The sequence below is a fragment of the Engystomops pustulosus genome, chromosome 10 (assembly GCF_040894005.1).
Source record: "Engystomops pustulosus chromosome 10, aEngPut4.maternal, whole genome shotgun sequence".
Lineage (NCBI taxonomy): Eukaryota > Metazoa > Chordata > Amphibia > Anura > Leptodactylidae > Engystomops > Engystomops pustulosus.
In genome coordinates this window covers 68,501,551-68,514,949 of record NC_092420.1, presented here as the reverse complement: position 1 = coordinate 68,514,949, position 13,399 = coordinate 68,501,551, and the positions used below count along the sequence as shown (strand labels likewise).

Below are 13,399 nucleotides of genomic sequence, written 5' to 3'. Positions count from 1 at the left end.
TTGACCCTGTGGGGACGAACACTTTTGGCCATCAGACAGTGGGTACGGGATAGGGCATCGGCATTCCCATGCAATTTTCCTGCTCGATGTTCCACCATGAATTTAAAATTCTGGAGCATTAGGAACCACCTTGTGACCCTGGCGTTCCTCTCCTTGGCCTGACTCATCCAGGTTAGGGGAGAGTGATCGGTCACCAGTGTAAACTGCCGCCCTACCAAATAATACCTCAGGGATTCCAGAGCCCATTTGATCGCCAAGCACTCCCTCTCAACTATACTATAGTTCTTTTCAGGAGGTGTGAGCTTGCGGCTCAGGAATGTTACAGGATGTTCCTCACCCTCCACTACTTGGGACAGGACAGCCCCCAAGCCCACGTCAGAAGCGTCAGTCTGCACAATAAAGGTCTTGGTGAAGTTAGGGGTGATCAGTATCGGTCCCTCACACAAAACCGTCTTAAGTCGCTGAAACGCCCCCTCAGCCTCTTCACTCCACTTTACCATCACCGCCCTGCTACCCTTGGTCAGGTCAGTCAGAGGTGCCGCTATTGTCGCAAAATCGGGGATAAATCGGCGATAATAGCCCACTATGCCCAGAAAAGCCCTCACTTGCTTCTTGCTCAAAGGTCGTGGCCACTGCTGGATCGCCTCTACTTTATTTACTTGGGGTTTGATGACCCCTCGCCCAATACGGTACCCCAGGTAACGGGCCTCTTCCAGACCCAGTGCACACTTTTGGGGGTTCGCTGTCAGCCCTGCTGCCCTCAGGGAGTCTACCACTGCTTGTACTTTGGCTAGATGACTCTCCCAGTCGTTACTATAGACTATAATGTCATCTAAGTAGGCCGAGGCATAACTCCGGTGAGGTTTTAGCACGAGATCCATTAACCTCTGGAATGTGGCGGGAGCCCCATGTAGCCCAAAGGGGAGTACCACGTACTGAAAGAGCCCATCAGGGGTAACAAAAGCGGTCTTCTCTTTAGCCCTGTCAGTCAGGGGTACCTGCCAATACCCTTTCGTCAGGTCAAGGGTGGAGAAGAACCTAGCCTGTCCAAGTCGTTCTATCAACTCGTCAACCCTGGGCATGGGATAGGAATCAAATTTGGACACCTCGTTCAACTTCCTAAAATCATTGCAGAACCGTAGGGAACCATCAGGTTTGGGAATCAACACAATAGGACTCGACCAGTCACTTTTAGATTCCTCGATAACCCCCAGGTCTAACATCTGCCTGACTTCTTCGGATATGGCAAGCCGGCGCGCTTCAGGGACCCGGTAAGGTTTTTGGTGTACCCGGATGTGGGGTTCGGTTATGATGTCATGCTTGATGACTGAAGTACGTCCCGGTAACTTAGAGAACACATCCATATTTCGGAGCACAAACTCCTTCGCTTCCTGAATCTGGGCCCTGGAGAGGGACTCCGAGATCCGTACTTCAGGCACCTTGGCATCGGGTACACCTACCTCCGGTGTCCCCTTCTTGGAGACAGATGCCTTCTCTACTCCCATGGCCATCAGGGACTCTCTTTCCCTCCATGGCTTTAGGAGGTTCACGTGGTATATCTGTTCGGGTTTCCTCCTCCCCGGCTGAGATACCCTGTAGGTTACCTTCCCCACTCTCTCCATGACCTCATATGGCCCTTGCCATTTGGCCAAGAACTTGCTCTCCACGGTGGGCACCAGAACTAGCACTCTGTCGCCTGGGTTAAAGGTCCTGAGTCTGGCTGACCTATTGTAGACCCTAGACTGGGCCTCTTGTGCCCTTGTCATGTGTTCCTTTACAAGGGGCATTACCGCCGCTATGCGGTCCTGCATAAGGGAGACGTGTTCTATCACACTACGGTGGGGGGTCCTCTCCTGCTCCCAGGTCTCCTTGGCTACATCCAAAAGCCCACGTGGGGAACGGCCATATAACAGCTCAAAGGGTGAGAAACCCGTGGAGGACTGGGGAACTTCACGTATGGCAAACATCAAATAGGGCAACAAACAATCCCAGTCCTTCCCATCTTTGCTGACCACCCTCTTAAGCATCCCCTTCAAGGTCTTATTAAACCTCTCGACCAGGCCATCTGTCTGAGGATGATACACAGAGGTGCGGAGCTGTTTTACCTGTAGTAACTTGCACATCTCCTTCATTACCCTAGACATGAATGGGGTACCCTGGTCAGTCAAGATTTCCTTGGGGAGGCCTGTGCGTGAGAACACCTGGAACAGCTCCCTAGCAATATTTTTGGAGGAGGTGTTCCTTAATGGAATCGCCTCGGGATACCGCGTAGCGTAGTCCAGGATAACTAGGATGTATTGGTGCCCCCTGGAGGATTTGACTATGGGGCCAACCAGATCCATTGCAATCCGTTCAAAGGGCACTTCTATGATCGGTAGCGGGACCAAAGGACTCCTGAAGTGGGAGACCGGGGCAGTAAGTTGACACTCAGGGCAGGAGCTACAATACCGGTTTACCTCCTCCCATACCCCGGGCCAGAAAAATCGCTGCAGGATCCTCTCTCGGGTCTTCTCAGCACCTAAGTGCCCTCCCAGCACATGTTTGTGTGCCAACTCTAGCACCAGCCTACGGTGAGATTGGGGTACTACAAGTTGCTCAACCTCCTCACCCCGTATTTGGTCGACCCTGTACAACAGTTCCCCAATAATCACCATTCGGGGGTATATTTTATCAGCCCCTGGTATTTGGAGTACCCCATTTATCACCTTGACATTCTCCCGTGCTTTAACCAAGGTAGGGTCCTGTAGCTGTGCAGCCCCAAAATTGTCACGGGAAATCTCAAGGTCCAGCATGTCGGCCACCTCCTCGTGGCCCTCGACCTCACCAGCTAGGACCTCTAGGGGAGAGAATTCATCACATGGGGTCACCCCTACTGCTGGTGTGTGTACATCGGCCTCAAAGGGTTCAGGGGCCAAGGCCGGACATACCTGATGTCCATTATCTGCAACAGCACCTGAGGTGGGTCTTCGTCTCCAGAGGTCCCAAAACACCGGTAAGTCTCTGCCGATAATAGCCTCATGAAAAAGGGTCCCCACCACCCCCACTTCATGGGTAACAGTACCACAAGGGCAGTGGCGTAACTACCGCCGTAGCAGCCGTAGCGGTTGCTACGGGGCCCATGAGCCGCAGGGGCCCGCGGCGGCTCATTCACAATGGCTGCACTGCAATTCCCAACCCAATCCAGCCTCCGCCCGGGCCCTGCTATTCTGCGCAACACTGTCTACACAATCTTCCCGTCCCCTCTCTGTTCCTGCCTCTCTGTTCCTGATCTGCCTCTCTGTTCCCGCCCCCTCTAATTTTCTTACCCAGCGCTGCGTCGGCTGTCCGGTCCGCCCACTGTCCGTAGCTCCTCCAGGCTCGGCTCCTCCAGGATGCACTGCGCGCCCCTTGTCATGTGATTGAAGCCACCCAGGCAAAAGTTTGCTGTGGGGCCCACTCATTCCTAGTTACGCCACTGCACAAGGGGTATGTAGGTTGATGACAGCAGTGGGATATTCGCGAGTGTCCCCATGTATACACAACACTCCCACTTTCCGCCCACTGTATAGTCCAGGATCAACCAAAGTTCCCCGCACCAGGGTGACCAGACTCCCTGAGTCTAGCAAGGCTTCCACTGTGTGACCACCGATTGTGACCATGCATACTTGGGGTTCAGCATCCGTGACTGACTCTGCCGCCAGAACTGGCCGGGCAAACAGTGACACTCGCCGGGTCTGGTTGCAGTCCATTGGCTCCACTGACAGTGGACAGTTGGCAGCAATATGGCCCATTTCATGGCACCGCTAGCACTGGATACGGCCATGACCTCTGTCACGAGCCTCACTGGGTTTCTGGGTATCCACGCCCCCCAATGAACCCCCTCCCAACCTGACATGTCTCCCCTTTTCCGCAGTAGCAGTCTTACCAGCTGGTTTGGTGACCCTGTCACTGGCACTGCTTCGTGTGGGAGAGGTAAGTAGAAGGTCCTCCGTAGCCCGATACCTCTCTACAAGGGACACAAGCTCCTCAGCTTTTGTGGGACCGGCCTGTCCAACCCACCGCTGGAGCCGAGAGGGCAGAGAACGGGTGAATTTGTCGAGGACCACTCTCTCTACCATCTGTGCGGGGGTGCAGTCCTCTGGTTGTAGCCACTTCCGGACAAGATGGATCAGGTCATGCATTTGGGAGCGTGGGGGTAATTTTTCTGAGTAAGCCCACTGGTGGACCCGGCTGGAGCGAACTTGAACGGTGACCCCAAGACGAGCCAGAATCTCCGCCTTTAGCTGGGGGTACTTACGGGCCTCCGTTTCACTCAGGTCGTAGTAAGCCTTCTGCGACTCGCCGGTCAGGAACGGTGCCAGGACATCTGCCCACTGCTCAGCCGGTAACTCCTCTCGCTCAGCTACTCGCTCGAACACAGTGAGATACGCCTCCACGTCGTCGGTCGTCGCCATTTTTTGTAAAGCCTTTTGTACTGCAGCCCGTGCGGAATGCTGGACAACCGGGTACCCTTGCAGACCAGTATGGGACCCCTCAGTAGTCGTCGCTTGCGGTGCTGCCATCATGCCAGAAAACTTCTCCATCATCAGCTGGAACATGGCTCGGGATTCTTCCTGCTGCTGGCGGGACCTCTCCTCCTGCAGCTGAAACATGGCTTGCTGCTGGCGGGACCTCTCCTCCTGCTGCTGGAGCATGGCTTGCTGCAGCTGCCGATTAGCCTGGGACTCTTCCTGCTGCTGCTGCCGATTAGCTCTGGCCTCCTCTTGCAGGTATTTAATAAAGTCCTCCATCTTGGCTGTATCCTGCAATTCGCCTGCTGCTTTCACCCAGGCCATGCAATGTTGCAGGATGTAGCGAGCCTTTCGGGTGTATGTCTTTTTGAACTGCCCGCAATCCGAAGCACCATATGTGGAGATTTGGCCCAGTAGAGACCGTGGTAGCGTGGTGCTGGGATGCAGTTCAAGACAGGGACACCAGGATACAGTCCAAACAGGTCTCGCCTGCGTTTATTGCAGCAAAATAAAACCAGCCTTTACATTCAGGTATTTGAATAAACAAAAGAAAACCTACCCGTCAGGGTGCTAACTATACAAATAGTCCACTAGCTCACACTAAACAAAGATCACGTGGCTGCTCCAGACACACAGGTCAGAGCTGTGTCCTCTCAGCCTCCTTCCACAGAGAGACAACCCACTCAACTCTGCTGAGTCCTTTTATCCAGGCTAATTAGGCTGTTCCCATCACCTGTGTCCAAGGTGCTGGACAAACCCACCTCAGCACTAAGGCCTTGCATAGAAGCAAAACCTAGGGGAAACATACCGCCCATCCACAGTTGACCCCTTCAGTGTCTCACACTTCCTTTACTTTATAATTATAGGACAATTAATATTTTCGACTTAATTTCATCTTAGTTATTTTGTGTTCATGTAGTTGCAGGCAAGGATCTGTCTTAGGTTTTCTTAATTTGGAAATGTTTTGTGGACATTGTAAAAGCACATGTAAAATAGTAGAAAAAATCCAGCAACGTGTGGTTCCAAAAAGGGGAATATAAAAACATTGTTTTATTAAGGTCGCATTAAAAACATCAGGATGCCATGGCAGGAAAGAACTACTGACACGTTTCGAATCTAGTAAGATTCTTTATCATAGACACAATGGTTTGGCACATGGTAAGAAATTGTTACTGATACCGGAAGCATGGAATGGAGACGCCATGACACACCTACTCAAAGATCATATGATGAAAAGAAGTAAGCATATATACTGAGTATTCAGCATTAATGAAGAAAACATGTAAAATAACAATATAAAAATGAGAAGACTGAGAGGAAGTATACATGAGATATGTATACTATACAAGTCAAATTGGTCAAGAATGAATAAAGATGAATACGCAGCAGCTGATGACCGAAAGAAACACCCCTGGAGAATCACATGATCGGAATGAGGGAAACGGTAATATACCACATAACTGCTGTTAGGAAACAAAGAGGCGAGCTCAATGGAATTGGTAAGTCAATAAATATACATGAGGTCATTGTGGTAGTTCATGCCTTTAGGATGTCTTGTTTCCAATTAAGATCCAAAATGCTTCTCTCGTATGGACCTTCTGGGACCAGTCTCCTACTCTTATCGGTTTCATCACTTTTTCGATGGGTATGACTCTCATAGTGTCCAGATTACCTGAATGATGGTCTTGAAAGTGTCTTGAGGCTCCCGATAATATATATTACAATTCAATGATGAGGGATTACCTATTGTTGCTGTGGCTCCAGAAATGTGTTCCACGGCACGTTTTTTATGTTTTCTGATGGTACATCTTACATATTGCATGTTGCATTGAATACAGTTGATGGTGTAGATAAGATGATGGGGGTCACAGTTAATCAAATTTTTGATTTGATAGGTAGCAGATGTTATGAAGGAAGTATGGTTCTGTGTGTGTATGGTTCTGTCTTTTAGCAGAACTGAGCAGTTAGTTGTGAACAAATATCTTACTGTAATCTCCTCCAAGACATGTCTCCAGGGGTGTGACTAGGAGAGATTGGTCCCCAAAGCAGTCTAATGAACGCAGCCCCCTTCCCTTAAAATTTGTATTACATATTTGTAAACTCACACAGTATATACACAACGTATATACACACAGCAGATACACACATTCATACAGTTCTATATACATCTATGAATCATATACACAGACATACAGCATATCACATATGCACATAGGTCCTCCAGGTCTTCTTCTCCTAAAATATGCCTTTTCTATAACATGTATGTATACAAGCATGCATTCTATGCTGTATACAGACATCCAGCATATATACACACATATAGGGGGTCATTTACTAAGGGCCCTATTCGCGGTTTCCCGCCGTGTTACCCAAATATTTCCGATTTGCGCCGATTTCCCCTGAATTGCCCCATCGGCGCAGGCATGCACACGACGGAAATCGGGGGGCGTGGCCGAACGAAAACCCGACGAATTAGGAAAAAACGCCGCATTAAAAAAAAAAAAATTGTGTAGTGAAAATTGCACTTACCTTCACTCAGCCCGGCTCGGTGTATTCCAGTGCGTTCCGATGCTCTTCAGTGCACCTGGTGGACGGCGGAGGAACTGCCTTAATAAATCCCGTCCGGACCCGAATCCAGCGCAAGGAACGCGCCGCTGGATCGCGAATGGGCCGGGTAAGTAAATCTGCCCCATAGTATATACAAAGCACACACACACATACACACACTGAATATACACACCCAATGCCCTGGTACCGGGGACAGAAAGCAGCTGCTGTGGCTGCTACCATGGTAGTTGCACCCATGGCTATGTCTGTATTCTTCCCACAGCTCTGTTCCTTTCATTTTGGCATATTTTGGTTAAAACATTTTTCATACTTTGGCGTATGGAGCTGTGAGAGGTGCAATTTTTTTTTTAGGTACATGCTGACATTTTTATTGCTACCATTTTGTGGACTGCTCATTTGGCCGCTATTTTCCATTATGGGGTTCACCACCGGAAATAACTGTTTTTATACATCGATAGATCGTACATTTTGGGACCCAGCGATACTTAAAATGTTTATGATTTTTATTATTTATTTATTTTCATATCAGTTTTGGGGAAAGGGGGTGATTTGAATTTTGTTTTTTTATAACTTTTTTCCATTTTTTTTAATTTACTGTATTTCTAGACTCCCTAGGGTACCTTAACCCTAAGCAGTATTATCACGTGGGCAGTGGCGAAACTAGAAGCTGGTGGGCCCCAGTGCAAAGTCTGTGCCAGGCCCCCGATTATAGAGTATGGTTTATAGTAATAGTCTTCTCATATGGCAAAGTGACACCATAAGGGCTCCCTAAACTTCTTGGGCCCAGGTGTGATCGCAACCTCTGCACCCCCTAAAGTTACGCCCCCTTAGAGACACCTGACTTACAGATGACCCCTAGTTAAACACGGACCCCTCTGCCCCCTATGACCTCTGGTAAAGCTCTCTGGATGTTACTATAGTCAAAGACTGCAATGATCAGCTGTAAGGTGTCTGTAATTAAGCTTTATTGATAATCCTTGGTCCCATTACTGCAAAAAAATTTTAAACTCCAATTGTCACAGGGGCAAAAAAAAAATTTGGTCTTGATCTACAATTATAAAATATACAGTTTCAACTTACATACCAATTCAACTAAAGAACAAACCTATGGACCCTATCTTGTACATAACCCGGGGACTGCCTTGTATTCTGTAAATTTACAACCCCACCAATGCAGCTAACATCTGCTGTTTATGAATCGGGCTCACGTGACATTAAGGGGTTAAAGAAACTCTACTACCAAAATCAAGCATGATAAAACAGGGGCATTTCTAAGGACAAAGTTCAAACTGTATCTGCCATTCATTAGTGTTAAGTCCCATACGGTATTTTAATGCCTGTGTAAACATGACTTGTACTATACATCACAGCCAACAAAAAACCTGTTTGTCCTTATAGAATATGACATCTATAGGATTATGTGGGGAGCGCACGGTGACTGCACAGTCTCTGCAGTCTCTGTCATCAGTAGACTTAGCGTATTGAGGGATCTCTATAATCAGCTTTTGTTTACCTGTCGTATAATACTGCATAGTCTAAGGGAAGCTTTCACCATAAATGCTTAGCTACCAGGAAGAGTGTTACCTGAGCACGAGGACAGAACCTGATCTCCGCTGCTCTGCCACACTAGGCGAGAGGCACTGGACATCCAGGGCAAGACAGGGCGAAGAAATGCTGAAAACTCAGAGGAGGACGTCCAGGCAGCCGGCAAACAGGTGAGATCTTACAGGGACAGCTCATGCTGTATGGCCTTCATCTACCTGCTCAACTATACATGAAGAAGGCTTTATAGACACCAGATTGGCCAGGAAACAATATTTATCTTCTGTCTAGAATTACCAAGCCCCTAAGATTTTAGGGTGAAAGATGTCCAATATTACAATAGGGTGTCTCCTCATTACATACAAAGTTGTCAAAGATTTTCTTTATTTAGAGAAGCTGTGACCCCCGGGAAGGATGAAGGCCTACTCCCTAAGTCACTGCTAAAACAAAAAGGATAGTTAGTGGGAACTTAATGGATGCATAAAATAATATGGAACCTTTCGCTTTCTCTATTGTAGCTCCCATAAATTAACAATTCTTCCCAAAGGGTAACGCATCGTGTGTGGGGTGTGTGCATATAGAATCTGAAAATATGATTGCTGATCGGGCAGAGTAAGGCCTCATGCTTATAGCCGTGAGCTAGCAACACAATCTGCGGCTAACTGAAGGCTGCATCGTCTTCTATTGGGCACGTTTATTGTGCGGCGCATGCACTGCGAGGCACTTGACGGTCTTTTGCCTGCATGTCTTTGCAGCGCCAATGTCAGCTGGGCCGCAAGCTCTTTGCTTGTGCACGCAAAATTCACAGGTACAGTTCTGTGTAGAGACGCGTCTTAAACTAGTATTGCCCAATTGTCAATTACATTTTTAAAATGTAATAATAGAATTCTGGAAAATTCTCCACAGTTTGCATAGCATATATAACTAAAAAGGACAGGAGAGGTGATTCTTGTGAAGGTCTGAATTGGAGAAGTTACATTATCTTTAGGGATGAGTGGACCCAATTAAGTTCCAGTCTGACCATGTTCAGCCGGACCCAAACTTAAAAATCCTGTTTGGGCCGGGTTCTGATATCGAACCTGGACCAGGACCACGCCCCCAGTAACACCCGTGATCACTGCTGGCACAAATGGGAACATTTAAATTCCAGTTTGCATGCACCAGATCAATTTAAATGTCTTTAATTGACTTTACTGGCAGCATTTAAACAGTTAATGCCCACAATCAGTGTCGGGCACCGATCACGAGATTTAGGCTGGATTCACACCACGTTCATTGCCATACGCTGTAAGCACATGTCAGGAGGATTCCGACTTGTCCTTACAACGTATTGGCACAGATGTATCCCACTGTATGCCTATACAGTGGGACACTTTGACCAGGTACCCCCCCTCCCCTGAATGCAGGATGAGGAGCGTACATTGGCAGCAACCGGGGATTGGCTGCTGCCAATGAACGGGGTGTTCCCCCAGTGATCTCACTGTACTAATATAGACAGTGACATCACTGGGTCCTCCCTCCTGCCAAGTGATGTATACACTCGGCGAGGCTGTGGGGTGAGATGCAATGGGGCTCATTTATATACCCGGTCCAGGCGTGTTGTCCAATAAGGTTTCGGACTCTGCCAGGATTCACAAACCTCGTGCGTCCGATATCCAGTAGGTGTCGCTGCTGGGTTGAGGTCCGCCGGTGCATGTGAGTGCTTGATCTTGCGACACATTCCGTTTTTTAAATTCCGCGGTTTTTCCGAATCTGTCAGATTGTCCGACGGCCATGTACCCCGACTTCTGTCGCGTGAAAGCCGGCACAATTTCACCGAAATCCGATCGCGTTGGATTTCGGTGCAAAACAGAAAAATTCTGGAAACCCGACGAAAGTGCGGCCGCGGAGCCCTTAGTAAATGAGCCCCAATATGTTGCATCCACTATCCATAACTGTGTCTTGCCTCTGCTGAACGCATTCGTCACTCAGGCGCAGGCTGCAGGATGGAAAGATGTCTTTCCATCCTGCTTTTTTTGGTGTATGGAGGAATTGTTGCCAGACGGAGGAAACAACTATGCCTCTATCTGCCACTATTTGTCAATGCATACGCTAAGCGTATATGTCAGGTGCTTTCCCAACATATTCACTTAGCACATACATAAAACATGCTGTCAACCCACCAGGGTATACAGCGGCGTGGTTGAGCCGGACCTGAACTTCAAATAAAGTTTGGGTGCAGGACCTAAATCTCCAAAATTCAGTACAAATCCAAACTTTTCCATTCGGATCCACTCATCCATAATTATTCTTTAGAGCAAATGTCATTTTTCATATTGTCTATCACATTATTATCTGCTGAGCCGTTTCCAGCAGATCCTCCATTTAATATGCTAATCCTCAGTGATACCTAAAACAGCAGTATCTTATTAAACACGGCGGAAGCTCTTCGTAGAAGTTAATTGGATTATGAGAACTCAACATAAAATGAACTAATGTTTGAAAACTGAGATTATAAGAATATTGGGTCTTGTATTTGTGTATGAGATGATTTTTAAATGCAACATAAGAAAATGCCAAAATAATGCAATGAAGTTTTTCTCCTTAAACTTCTGTGTCTTTCACAGCTGAGTCCCTGAAACGCATTGGGGGGGATTTAACAATGTGTCTTAGATTGACCAGATTTATCACGGTCATGATGAATTCTGGTGCAGTATAAGACTGTCGGTTCCTACTTTAGACCTACTTTTAGATGGTCTAAACTGTGCGCCAGAATTTTGGGCCGAGGTCATCACCACCAAGGTGGGCCGATCACCACACTAAACTATGTCTATATATTCAGGGACCAGATAATGCGGCACATAAGGATAGGTAGAAGGCTCTTCTCTTTCATGCGTATTTAGAAAAAATATGTGTATTGAACTTGTGGCAGGGCCTCTTTATGGCCATATGTAGTCTATACCGTACTGTCTCGGGTTGCGGGCTCACCCGTGTCCCTCCATGTGCCACGCTCCGCGGCAACGCGCGTCGGCTTCACAATATTAAAAGGGCTAGCGTGCCTTACCCAGCATTCTATTTATGCTTTATGCCTTTGAGAAAAATGTTATCTGTGACCTGTGTATTGACCTCCATTTGTGACCCCGTCCCTGACCTCTACTCTGTCTCTGACCCCGAACCTTTGCCGCCTGTCTTGACCTCCAGCCTGTCCCAGATCACGTTATTGACTGCCGACTCTGTACTTCGACCTTGGCTGCCACTGCTGACAAGTCGCACCTGTGGAATGACCTGGTGGTATCACAACGCAGCAAGTCCAATCCCCTTTGCGGCGGGCTCTGGTAAAAACTGGATGCCACTTAGATTCCGGTCCCAGGTGTCAGCTTGTGTCATCGTCCACGGTGGTCTAGAGGGTTCACTACCCCAGAAGCCTGACACGTTCATTGTAATAATCACTCACTATTTTCCTTAACAATACATCTTCAGCACAATGACTGTACTTCTACGATACAAACGGAAGACAAACTGGTTTGCAAATTGTATGCGTCCAGTTACGATGGCATGAAAGTGTCCGTAGGTTACAAATGTGTCATTAAGGGTGATGTGCTCCTCTCCACTTTATAAAAATTGCTTTTTAGATCCACAAGTCACTGCTGTATTATCATCTTGTGTGTAGGAGTGAGATTGCAGAGAGATGTCTGACACCCAGTAGTTACAACAAGTGAAGAGCACATCTAGTCAGCATGGGTTTACGTGTGACGAGAGGGAATCGGTGCATACAAAGACAGCCAAATGCTGGAAAGAGGTCTACAGTGCAATCATAACATGTAGAGTATCTGTAGGGACCTGCTGACACCTCGTCTTTAAGAAAGAAATTGAAATATCAGAAACTAGACTGAAAGATTTTTTATAGAAAGTTCTTCACCTCAAAGGACGCAAATGCATATTATCTATCAATGTTTTATAAACTTTAAGGGGATCCGTTTACTATCTAATTTCTTCATTACATACATAGACCCAATACACATAATGGGGCTCAGTTTTCCGATTTGCCCTGAAATTGCCCCAGGATTGTGGCGCCAGATTTCACGAGACAGAAATTGGGGGGCGTGGCCGTCGGACAACTCGACGGATTCGGAAAAAACGTGGAATTTAAAAAATAATTTGTGTCGCAAGATCAGCACTTACACCGGGAAGAAGCAGGTGAATCCTGGCAGACCCCAATCCTGTCGGAAAACGCCCCGCTGGATCGCGACTGGACCGGGTAAGTAAATGTGCCTCATTCTGTTTTGATTCCCTCTTAATGTTTTTTTTAGCTCAGAGAAGGCATGTAAGTCTACCCATCCCCGCCAGTTTGGAGCAGTTTTTGCCCGACACAAAACTTTTGGAGTGTCTGGACGTAGAACGAGGTTGGCAGGGTTGTGAACACTTAAATCTGCTTCATGTCAGAACTGGTCTAAACAGGCACGACTTGGTGAAGATTGGACCTGTATCAACTAAGCAGCCAGAGCCTATTAAGCAGAATCAGACAGCAGAACATTGGCTGCAGAATTTTAAAACACCATTCTTGAAAAATTCTCTGAGCTTGAGGTTCTGTTTTCTCTAGTCATTGATGTATCTAAAGGCTGTCAGCATCATTCCTCCTTTGATCTGACCATATGATGATTATATTGACATGACATAATGTAATATCCCCTTAAGAAATTGACATACTGTAATAATATTTTGGGAGAGGGTTGTAAGCATGCTTTGAGACTTGAATAGGAGCTGATATGCAATTCCTGTGCTGGCCACCGCAGAGCAGGTCTTTGCCCAATCACTAACCG

General features: G+C 47.4%; 1 protein-coding gene across 2 annotated transcripts in view; it reads left to right on the top strand.

Moving 5' to 3' along the window:
• Positions 1 to 8,491: 8,491 nt before the first annotated feature.
• Positions 8,492 to 13,399, top strand: part of LOC140105067 (uncharacterized) — a 90,153-nt gene continuing 85,245 nt past the window's right edge. Inside the window, exon 1 of one of the 2 annotated variants that reach the window (XR_011850485.1) lies at positions 8,492 to 8,773. Coding sequence is in view for 1 of the 2 variants with exons in the window: in XM_072128958.1 (XP_071985059.1) it covers positions 8,616 to 8,773 (158 nt within the window). In the remaining variant the exon portion in view is untranslated. The remainder of the gene's footprint in view (positions 8,774 to 13,399) is intronic. The other variant, XM_072128958.1, reaches the window with a different exon arrangement.